The sequence below is a fragment of the Coregonus clupeaformis genome, chromosome 37 (genome assembly GCF_020615455.1).
Source record: "Coregonus clupeaformis isolate EN_2021a chromosome 37, ASM2061545v1, whole genome shotgun sequence".
Lineage (NCBI taxonomy): Eukaryota > Metazoa > Chordata > Actinopteri > Salmoniformes > Salmonidae > Coregonus > Coregonus clupeaformis.
This window is the reverse complement of record NC_059228.1, coordinates 3505314-3517523: the sequence shown is the minus strand read 5'-3', so window position 1 is coordinate 3517523 and position 12210 is coordinate 3505314. Positions and strand designations below refer to the sequence as shown.

Genomic DNA, 12210 nt, shown 5'->3' with positions numbered 1-12210 from the left:
ATGCAAAAAATTTGACAGTAGCCTACAATTAGCAAAATAGAACTCAATTGATTGAACATTTAAATTGATAATGCGGTACGACTCGAGTTTCCCCCATCAGCTGGAAGACTGTGTCCCTTTTTGGTCAGTGTTAGTAGAGGAAAGGGAGAGCGGAGGGATGTTGAGAGGCGGACCCTCAGTCTGCTGCTCTGTCCCTCCTCTGAGACTGACCATCAGATGCAGGCAACATCAGCCCAGTAAAATAAAAATTAAAAAGCAAATTATTTAAATGTGTGCTCAATCAGCTGTGCCTCACAATTGTTTTTATACGAACAACAATGCATTGGCAGGGCAATTCAAGCAATGCCAATATGCAGTGATAATGTATTGGGCCTATAGCCTACTGCAAAAATGTCATCGCTACAGTACTGTTTTTAATTGGTTAATGTTGCATAGGCTTACGTTAAAAAAATAAATATCTGAGCGGTAGATCTCGGCTTGCATTTTGACTCAGAAAGTGATCGGTCACCACTGTTCTAGAGTTTTCCCTGTTAACACTATCAAAGTTTCCCTTTACTGTGATCGAATCAATGCAATATTAGCCACTTTCAATGCAACATACCGAAACAAAACGAACTATGCAAGATATTTTGTTGTAGGCAGAACGCATTGGAGTAGGATTATATTGCACTGACACGCACTACTCAGCCTGTACACAGACCTGTGTGGCATAAACAATCACAGCTACAGTAGGCCTATATGCAAATAGACCATTGCCATATATGGATCTGTGCCATTTACTTTGAACTGGACTGTGTTTACAGCATGAGCGGTCGTGAGTAGATGCGCTTGTTTTGAGATCAAAGCGAGGGCTGCATGTAGCCACGTGTGCACATTTAGTTAATATTCTTTGCTAGTTAGTGAGTCATTAGCCCAGTTATAGATAATTTGTAGTCAGCAATAGGGGAGTGAGCACAAAACGTGTACATTTCTAGGCGTCTTTGAAAAGCGAGTATTTTGAGTAGCCAATATGCAGAGGGTAGCATAATTTGTCTGATTCTCTGTAATAATGGTATGGGAATAATAATGCATTTTATTTTGTGTGGTTTCTTGCAGCAAACAACACAACAACATTTTCGGACACCTCCTTGTCTGAAGGACAAGTGGATAAACAGGTTAATGTCAAGCCCTGCATGTTTTTTTCAAAAGTCTCATGGAATGTAGGCCTACATTGAACACCACACATTGGCTGCTACTGTAGGCTGAATGATAGAACAGCTATTTCCGTGTTAAAATGTTATGGGATGCATTTTCTCCATTGTTTTTTTATGGTAGGCCTCTCTGGTAGGCCTACATTATGATCAAATAGCCACAGTAGCCTACATGGCCACTGTTAAAACTGTAACTTAAAGCGGGTACAGCCTCAGTGTTCACACTAAATGCGAGCTGGAAGTTGCACAGAATTTTCACAACGTTCAAGTTTGCGATTAGCAGACCTCAAATTTGCTCAAGCCAAACTTTTTTGGAGGGAACATTACTCCCATGCATTTCTGTTAGGTTCTAGGGTATTTGAAAAGTATTTCAAAATAGTTTCAAATGGTATTTATAGGAAATAATTTGAAAATACTTTCAAATACTTCAAATAGAATTCGTTGATTTGGTCAAATTATTTAAAAAATAATCAAATACACAGAAAATAAGTATTTCAAATACAAATACTTGAATAAGCATGTATTTGAACCCAGATCTGGTCCGTCAACATGATTTCAATTTGAATCATCTTGCCATGACGTCGAGGTGGTTCGTGGCAGTAGCGTGACTTGCGTCTCCACTTCAACAGCTGTTTACATTTTGCCGCGTTTCACATCTCCAGGAAGCCCTTTCAGCTTGGTTATATTTTACATGTATTATAGTCCCCTGTAGCTCAGTTGGTAGAGCATGGCGCTTGCAATGCCAGGGTTGTGGGTTCGTTTCCCACGGGGGGCCAGTATGAAAATGTATGCACTCACTAACTGTAAGTCGGTCTGGATAAGAGCGTCTGCTAAATGACTAAAATGTAAATGTAAATTACAAAGCCCCAGTATCCAGGAAGGAAACATCTACATCCTATGGGCTCATGCCTTTGATTTTCATTTTAGGAGAGGAATAATTAGGAGATCCAGCACAATGGCTATCGCGGAGAGGGCTGCCGATCTCTGCCTATAATTGTTAAAGAATATTCAATGAAGATTAGGCAGCTCATTCTGAAATGATAATTTCTTACTAATTCATGGAGCCCCGGCTCAGACAGAGTGCTTTGGAGCCAGACGTGCCCCTTGTAATAGGATTTGCTATCTATCTGGATCTGTAGGTAGCCCACCAACCACAAGGAAGGCATTTGTACATGTTCTGGTTTTGCATTTTTGAAATCTGTGTAATATAAGCTGGCTATTGTGATTCCTCAATAATCATTTTTAGAAAGGCGTCTTAGATACTGTTTATTTGCATTGCCATAAATTCATTGTATTGCTCTGACTGAATATTGATATTAAAAAAGATCAAATTAGTACAGGAGGTCCAGGTCTACTGGTAAAAACTACCAGCAATTTAAGGCATGAAATGGTAGCTGCTATTACAGCCATGTAATACTGGGAAATAAAGCTTAGGGATACTTATGTCATGTAGTGTTGCAGTCACTGACATTTTAAATTATTACCCTTGTTGTTGCCGGGTGATGTCTGCATGTAGTGACAGTGTGGCTGACCGACTGAGTAGCGCAGAGATGTTGTTCTGGGTGCCGAGTAGCAGATCTTTCTCTCCCATTATGACAGCAGGCTGAAGGGCAGCTTGGGGGCCTCTCTCTCTCTTCTCTCTCTTCTCTCTCTCTCTCTGCAACACCCTCCCCCTGTTTAACTCCTCCTTTTTTCCCTCCTGCAGCAGGCACTCCTCTCCCCCCCGGCACCCCCACCATTCCGCTCAGCCAGCTGCACCAGCAGTCCCTGGCCATCTCGGGGCAGCGGGGCCAGACGCTCACCGCATCGCAACTGACACAGCAGGGCCAGCAGGCTGTCTTTCGATTCCCCGCTGCAGTCTCCCTAGGTCAGTCTGTCGGGAGAAAGAGATTAGTTTTGCCCACCACTAGAACCTGGCGCAGTCCTGTAAGTTCGGTGCTGGATGTAAGATGTGTGCTACAGAAACGCAGGGCCCTTATCCTCCCCTTCCTATATTAATGGATAAGCGGGCATCCCGAAGCTCTGTAAGAGAAGGCCCTGCCCCCAGTTGTGTTTTTTGAGATTCGTGGGATGATAAGGCCGGTGTCTTGTGGGCTTTATAAAACACATTTGATTTGAAATTGTATTGTAAGCGGGGGGAATTGGGTAGAGGCCTTGCTACATATTTCGATAAAGGACTGGTATTCATGTTTTATTGGTGTGGATGTAGTTAGTCATGGTCTGATTTGTGCTCTGGGAAGAAATAGGGAGACTTGTCTGTCTGTCTGTGGCTGCAGAGGGGTATGTACAAGGGATAACGGGCATGAGGCAGGCATTAACTTTAGTTGAGTGTATGAAACCATGTCCAAAACTGTATTGGGCAAACTAATATTCCTACCATTTATAAGAGTTCTGACAGTAAAATTAGAATAGTGTACAGGTGAGTGATCAGCTGTTTTGTGTTGCCTGTTCCCCTCCAGGGGGAGGGATGAACCAGCAGCTGCAGGCCATCCAGGTGCACCCCGCCACACACACCAACGACAGCAGCTCGGAGATCTCCCAGACCTCGACTGTCTCCACTGGTAACTCTCCTCTGTTTAACACAGGGCTGTACAAAACCTGGTTATGTGTGATGAGCTGTGTCCATAGTCTAACGTAAGTCTAACTTATCTCTCTGAGTGAGCTGAGTGGGTGGAAGGTTATAGTCTACAATACTGTTATGAGGGGTCAACTTTAGTTGAACAGAATTGACTTTATCCTCAGTGATACAGTGCCATCTGGTGGGCAATGTCTCTTCTCACTTTGTCTCACACACTAATATATTTTTTCCACCCACCACTCCCCCAGCGACCATCGTCACGTCGTCTGTGCCCACGTCCATGGCGGGTCATATGATGTACACCAGCCCCCACACAGTGATGTACGCGTCCAGTGATGTGCTCAACGCCTTTTCCCAGGGCCCCTCAGCCATGCAGGTGTCCCACGGACAGGGCCAGGACACAGGTGAGACAACGCTTGACTACAGTAGGCTACGCTGGGACGCAGGTGAGACTACACCGGCTGTGGGTTAATGGGGGAGGTTGATTGATGTATGATTCAGACCTCGGTTCAATTAGTATTTTTTTCTTTAAAATATTTTTTAGCTGGGTGGATTGAGCTTGGAACCTATGAAATGCTCCCAAAAGTGCAACCTATCCTATCTGGCATTCCTGGCAGGCTTAATCAAATGCTCAAAGGATGAAAACGCATACTGTTTGAACCCAGGTCTGGTATGAATATAGCTACATAGTCAGGAGGTTGACTACGACAGGCTTTGACCCCGACCCAAAGTCCGGAGGTATAGCCTACACAGCATGCACATAGTCTCTGTATATATTCAGTGGTAAAATGTTAGTTTAGATGAGAGGGCTGTGTTCTTCATGTTTGTTTGTGTCCGTCTCTCTCTGGCTAGGTGCTGTCCCTCAGGTATTCCTTACGGCACCCTCAGGCACCATGCAGATCCCGGTTTCTGCAGTGCAGCTACACCCAGTACGGCAAGACCTACATTTTACAAGTGAAACTCTCATATTCTCTCTGCAACCAGCATGCCACTGACCTCCACTAATGCATCCGGACAGAGCACTGTTTATCACTGTGGAGGGAGAGGGTTTGGCCTGCCTCCTGTACTGTTACGTGGATGATATTAGTCCTATGACATTTGGACAACACTTGACACAAGCAAAGCACAAACATCCCCCAACCCCAGTACAGCATGGAAAATTATTGAAAGCCACATATTATTTGGAATACTTTTTTTATTTTTATTGAGAAAGTCACGCAAGATTGAGATTTCAACAGATTGGCTTTTTATAGAGGTTTTTGTGTGAGTGAATGACTAAAGTTTAGGAACAGAATATAAACCATTGTGTTTCACAGAGTACAATAGGTACAGTACACAGTAACAACACAAATGACCAAACTCGCGCAAAGTGATACTTTTAGAAAAAGCTTTCTTATCTAATTATTAAATTAATCATAGTGGGCAGAACAAGCAAGGAGGTGGGCAGAGCCAAACACGAGCTAGTGAGATCCTATTGCTGCGTTCTAGCATGTATTAGCATATTTTCGTTGGGGAAACGCCTACTCTGTCAAGTGCGCGTGCAATAACTCAATTCGCCCTTGCACTCCTAAACAACGCAATTTTAAAAAACTTTGGCAAAGGGTAAAGTCTACAAAACTTAGTCCACTCTGTTCATAACAGATTCTAGTTTTGGGAACAGAAAACTGTATTGAGATCAACTGTTTCATCGATGAGAACATTCGCAGAATGTCGGGCAAAATCCATCTTCTTCCACTGCCGGCCACTGGGCTTCCTCTCATTACCATATTTGGTGCTGAGTGGAAATGCCAACCGAATGCTTCAGATTTATTTACATTTGTCATTTAGCAGACGCTCTTATCCAGAGTGACTTAGTTTTATTTTTCATACTGGCCCCCCCGTGGGAAGCGAACCCACAACCCTGGCGTTGCAAACACCATGCTCTACCAACTGAGCTACATCCCTGCCGGCCATTCCCTCCCCTACCCTGGACGGTCGCGGCCGGCTACGACAGAGCCTGGATTCGAACCAGGATCTCTAGTGGCACAGCCTTAGACCACTGCGCCACTCGGGAGTACATTTACACAGTACAGACTTATAAGTTACATCCGGTGAAACATCTGGCTCATTGTTCTATCTGTGGTGGACCCATGCTGAGCATAGAATTATGTTCTCTCTTCTCTCTCATGTCACTTTAATTTTATTTGACTTTGATTGGTCTTCAGTGGCGCATGCTGATGTTGATGTGCTGTGTTGCAGATGGTGATTGGTCAGCAGTCGAGCGGCAGCAGCAGTAACCTGACAGAGCTACAGGTGGTCAACCTGGACACCCCACAGAACACTAAGAACGACTGACGGACACACTGAGGCCCAGGGAAACCGGCCAGACAGACAGACAGACCTCTATTTATTGATGCCTTCCATCAGCATTTCATTTTACACCTCTGTGTGTTGCATTTACAGTCAAATACTGTAAGTGTGCACACGCACGGAAGGGTATGTGTGTCGCTAACCCTTGTATGTGAGTAGATGTTTGAAAATACGTATGTATTCATTCACTAAAGCATAGGAAGGAATTGAAATATTCACTACATCCTCCTTTTGGATCACCTTGTATGTATTTTTATTTTTTTTATCTGTAATTATTTGTCAAGTGCACACGATGCAGGTGCTGCGGCTCCACACGTCAGCCAAAGAGACCTTCATGTGTGTGAATGTTTGTGTGTGTGGGTGTGTTTGTGCACGAGAATGCATGCGTGTGTGTATATGTGCAAACGTGGGATTTATAAATGGGAAGGGTATGGGGGACTTTGAGGTTAGACATTTGTAAATGTACATAATTATTTTTTAAATTGAATCAAATTGTATTTTTAGCCTGTTTGTGCGATGGCATGTAGTTGTTTTATATGTAGTTTTGTATATGCAACTAATTTGCATATATAATTAATTATTTACACACCATGTACACTGAGTGTACAAAACATTATGAACACCTGCTCTTTCCATGACATACACTATCCAGGTGAACGCGATGGTCTCTTATTGATGTCACTTGTTAAATCCACTTCAATCAGTGTAGATGAAGGTGAGGAGAAAGGTTAAAGAAGGATTTGAAGCCTTGATACAATTGAGACATGGATTGTGTGTGTGCCATTCAGAGGGTGAATGGGCAAGACAATATATTTAAGTGCCTTTGAACGGGGTATGGGAGTATGTGCCAGGCGCTCCGGTTTGTGTCAAGAACTGCAACGCTGCTGAGTTTTTCACACTCAACAGTTTCACCTGTGTATCAAGAATGGTCCACCACCCAAAGGACATCCAGCCAACTTGACACAACTGTGGGAAGCATTGGAGTCAACATGGGCCAGCATCACTGTGGAACGCTTTCGACACCTTGTAGAGTCCATGCCCCGACGAATTGAGGCTGTTCTGAGGGGGGAGGGGGTGGGGGTTCAATTCAATATTAGAAAGGTGTTCTTAATGGTTTGTACACTGTGTAAATTAATGTAATATACGTACATATTATGTTGATTTATAAATGCGGATGGGAGTTCTTTACAAGTTTATTATTTACAAGTCAGAGAAAGACGCTGGATATTTGTTGACGTTTTCCTGAGGGCTATTTCTTAAAGCAGGATCAACGAGTTGGCCAACTGACCTTACTAGATCATATATTCTGAAGCGTATAATATATTCTGGTAAAAATGGATAAGGTAATGATCCTGCGTTGTGAAATACAAGCCAGCTTGTGCCAAACAACTGACAATGACGGGGGTGAAGAAATGCGTTTTCCTTAGTGATGTCTTTTTAGAGTGAACCACAATGACCTCCTTGCCAGTCACAGTGTTGTGGCCAAGGACTGTGTCTGCATGGCCATGTAGGCTACTGTTATTTTTGCTAGTCTGGGCAGTTGTGAGCAGGGCACTGGCAAGCTCCTGTGTCGGTTAAGAATTGGACATAATGCCAGGATAAAACACTGAACTTTAATGGTTTTCTGCTATTCTCATTTAGCTGAAATACAAAAGGGTCTATGCTCTGGGTGTCAGTACTGTATGAAGGGTTTGTTTCCTTATAACCATACCTGGATTCATGTATTATATAATACGCTTAATTATGTTAGGTGGGTGGGGTTTGTACTTTTGGGACTTTTATATTGGTTCCATCAGAACAGGCAGGCTCAATCAAGCACAACTTAAGTATTTGAACCCAGGTCTGCTTATAACATGGTTGATCGATCAATCAATCAATAAATCTATACAATGTCATTATATTGCCTCTGAACCATTTAAACATACTATACTGGGATTTTCTTAGGAATTAAAATGTTTGGTTTAACTGTGCTCATGAAGAATAGTGAGGTTTTAAAGGGTAATTCAAAAATGTACTGTTTACTGTTAACCCCCTACAAGTTTTAAAGGAAGCCCTTATATCCATCAAGTGTCACTTCATAGTATTTATTTGGAGAAATAATGGAATATTAAACCCAGTTAGGACCCACTTTACCAAGGTGGATTGGGGGTAGTGAGAGCACCATTTTCTTTCTTTCTACCACAGTGCCTCTCTTTTTCATAGTTGTGGGTTTACGTTCTCATGAAGGGAATTGAAACAACTGTTTATTCTGCAAACCATCAAGCAAGAGCCTTGGACCTTAGCTTATACTGTACATGAAAACTGTCATTGTTGTATTTCGCCCATCCCAGGAATTTGTTTCACCAGTCAGTGGAATCTTGATGAAAAGTCAGTTTTTTTGCGTATGGATGGATGGACTGGGCTGACAATGTATTGAGTAGGGTCATGCAATGCGTAGATTTTTTAGTTTTTTTGAATTTGCAATCAAAGGCCGGGATTCAAGCCGATGGTGTTTGTAGACATTGCGGCTTTTAAAGGCAATGTTACTGCGTTCGCGGAGATCGCATTCAAGATCAACGGTGCAGATTTCGACCGCTCAATTGGAAATGATCTTTAATGTCAAGCGCGCTATAGCGTGGTTTTGGATTGAATCCCGGCCAAAGTCTTGTGGGTTAGAAGTTGACACTTCTTGTTATATCAGATACTCAGATCCTTCTAATGGATCTCAACAACCTAATTTTTACTTTTTAAGGAGATTATGAATAAATGGAAGTGCAGTCATGGGAAAATATATAAATGGTTATTTTGTGCAGTTGTTTTCTTTTCGTACTTTTGAATCTAAATGTCACCATATGTACAAAACTTTTTTTAATAAAAACTAATTAAACCTTATGTATTTTGTCCATAATCCAACTTGATTCAGCAATAACAACCAAACAACTTGATGAATAAAGCTACTTTTTATTGGGGACGGAAAATGTTAAACAAAGCCATAATGTCCTGTATGATTTCTCATACACACCGAAAAGTAGCAGGCAAAAAGCAGAAATGGCAGATGAGAATGAAGACGTGATGCCCCTGAGTGTGTGAGAGGAACTGCAGAAAAGAACCCACCTGTCAGCGATAGTCACTTTCAAAACACTGATCATAAGCATCAAGAGGCATGATGAGGAATGAGCATGCAACTTATCTTACATTTAAATACCATTGCACTAAATCACAGAATAAATCATACTGGTCATGAAAAAGTCAAAAAACATAAACCATTTCACACCCAGTTTTAAGCAGCAATGGAGGTTAACAATTAAATGCAGCAAACATGTTTACCAAAGATATACAGTGATTGGTCTAAGCGGATACATAACAGGAAAATTAAGTTGGCGTCAGTTTTTTTTGAATAATACTAGACTCTTGCACCCAGACAAGGAAATACAAGCCCTGTACGCCTTTCACAAATAGAGCATCCTATGTGTAACAAACAAACCCAAGCCAAGCAGTGAAACCATTAACGTCATAGTGTGAAGTAAGGCATCATTGTATTTCCCTGTCAGTGTCTTCAGAAGAGGAGCAAAGTGCTGACAGCTAAGAAATCATCATGGATGGGAAGAGAGCCTGGTCCCTGATCTTTGTGCAGTCTTCCCAACTCCTATGGTCATTAGTGTGACAATGGCCATAGGAGTTGGCCAGACAGCACAAACAGATCTGGGACTAGGCTAGGAGAGAGCTGCTGCTTTCCTCATTACAATAAATGATATGCATGCATTTACACCCGGCAATATTACTATTGCCATTGTACACATATAGCCTATATACACAGGTACAGAAAGGTTGGAAACATTGATAACATTTTTGCATGATTAAGAATAAAAAACAAGTCTTTCTTCCATTAAAGTAGACTAGTCACTCCTGAAAGGTACATCCTAATAATTTTTTTGGTTCATGATACAAAAACAAATTGAAAACTAAAAAAGCTTTTTAGTATTGGTATATGTACAACATATGAACAAGAATGAAGACAATGTGCAAATCTGATTTCATGCAAACGTTTGCATAATTAGGTAAGAGGGGTATACTACAAAGCAGGCCAACCAAGTTAGAGAGCTAACTTTAATAAACATGAAATAACGCATTATCTGGTTCATTAATAAAGCTAAACTGCAAAATGGGTTGTTGGTTGAATCAATTCATATAAATATCAAGCATATCCTTCCTAGAAAGTTATCCAGAACATTCAAACAAGTTAGCTGGCTAACAAGTTGATCCTATTTTGTGACATACCCCCCAGGTGCTGAATAGGGTGGACAACCAGAACATCCAGAAGCCAACTTGCTATGGTAACTTAGCAGGAACACCAGATCAGTTCAGTGTCCCGGCAAATGTTGAGTATTTCAACTCCTGACCTCACTGAGACTCATCCAGCCTGCCTGCGTACTACAGCAAGCATTCACACACATTCATCCCCTATAACACAACCACACACACACTGCACACCATCCATGTACAAACCCAAAGCATTCAGACAGGCAACACATCCCCAGCACCGGTTATGTCAAGTAGTTCCCTAATTCAGACCAATTAAAGAATGAAGTGTAAGTGTCCAACCTCCACAAAATTACTCCAACAGGTACTTGCAAGTAACCCTGGTTACACGATCTTCTAATCTACACACCACACAATAGTGTCCTCCATCAATTTTTTTTTTTTTTACATTAAGGGCACATTAATTGGAGTCCTTTCCTCTGCATCCTCAAAGACCATGCTGGAAAACAATATTACTGGTAAATTAAATACCTCTACGGAACAAACTTTATGTATCCAATTGCATTTATAAAATGGTAGCTTATGAAGGAACATATCAAATTCTTGTAATGTGTTCACATACATTTACATGTAGGCCTACATGCCACTGTGTAAGCTAACCAAGACAGAATTAATGATGTAATATGATCACTTTGAGGACCTCCCAACCCCAAAATTAAGATGACCTCTTATAAATAAACACGTAATTAATAACACGTAGAAAATGTGTTCAATGTAAGATCGCTGAAAGACGGCCATGCCAGTAGTACAGATAAAGACAACATAAGTGTACAATGAAGCAGAACACATTTTGAAACAGCAATAATGATTACTGTATTAAACGATAACATTGTCACAGAGGCAAAATGAGAAAAAAGCTGTGTCACTTTCCTCAAAAGCCGACGAAGTTCCCAAAACAAAGCAAAGATTCAGATATACACTACCGTTCAAAAGTTTGGGGTCACTTAGAAACGTCCTTGTTTTCAAAAGAAAAGCAATTTATTGGTCCATTAAAATAACATCAAATTGATCAGAAATACAGTGTAGACATTGTTAATCTTGTAAATGGCTATTGTAGATGGAAACTGCTGATTTTGTATGGAATATCTACATAGGCGTACAGAGGCCCATTATCAGCAACCATCAGTCCTGTGTTCCAATGGCATGTTGTGTTTGCTAATCCAAGTTTATCATTTTAAAAGGCTAATTGATCATTAGAAAACCCTTTTGCAATTATGTTAGCACAGCTGAAAACTGTTGTGCTGATTAAAGAAGAGAAATTGCCAAGAAACTGAAGATCTCCTACAACGCTGTGTACTACTCCCTTCACAGGACAGCGCAAACTGGCTCTAACCAGAATAAAAAGAGGAGTGGGAGGCCCCGGTGCACAACTGAGCAAGAGGACATCAACGTCAACAGTGAAGAGGCGACTCCGGGATGCTGACCTTCTAGGCAGAGTTGCAAAGAAACAGCCATATCTCAGACCGGCCAATAAAAATAAAATATTAAGATAGGCAGTCTGAGATATGGCTTTTTCTTTGCAACTCTGCCTAGAAGGTCAGCATTCCGGAGTCGCCTCTTCACTGTTGAGACTGGTGTTTTGCCGGTACTATTTAATGAAGCTGCCAGTTGAGGACCTGTGAGATGCCTGTTTCTCAAACTAGACACTAATGTATTTGTCCTCTTGCTCAGTTGTGCACCGGGGCCTCCCACTCCTCTTTCTATTCTGGTTAGAGCCAGTTTGCGCTGTTCTGTGAAGGGAGTAGTACACAGCGCTGTTCGAGATCTTCAGTTTCTTGTCAATTTCTCGCATAG

At 41.7% G+C, this 12210-nt stretch overlaps 1 protein-coding gene across 4 annotated transcripts in view; it reads left to right on the top strand.

Moving 5' to 3' along the window:
- Positions 1–6857, top strand: part of LOC121553595 (serum response factor) — a 63996-nt gene extending 57139 nt beyond the window's left edge. The window contains exons 4-8 of one of the 4 annotated variants that reach the window (XM_041866842.2): positions 2896–3057; positions 3650–3751; positions 4017–4172; positions 4621–4722; positions 6007–6857. In XM_041866842.2, the coding sequence (XP_041722776.1) occupies positions 2896–3057; positions 3650–3751; positions 4017–4172; positions 4621–4722; positions 6007–6044 (560 nt within the window). In that variant the 3' untranslated portion in view covers positions 6045–6857. Of the gene's footprint in view, positions 1–2895; positions 3058–3649; positions 3752–4016; positions 4215–4620; positions 4723–6006 lie in introns of all 4 variants that reach the window. The other 3 variants (XM_041866839.2, XM_041866840.2, XM_041866838.2) reach the window with 3 other exon arrangements.
- Positions 6858–12210: the final 5353 nt, after the last annotated feature.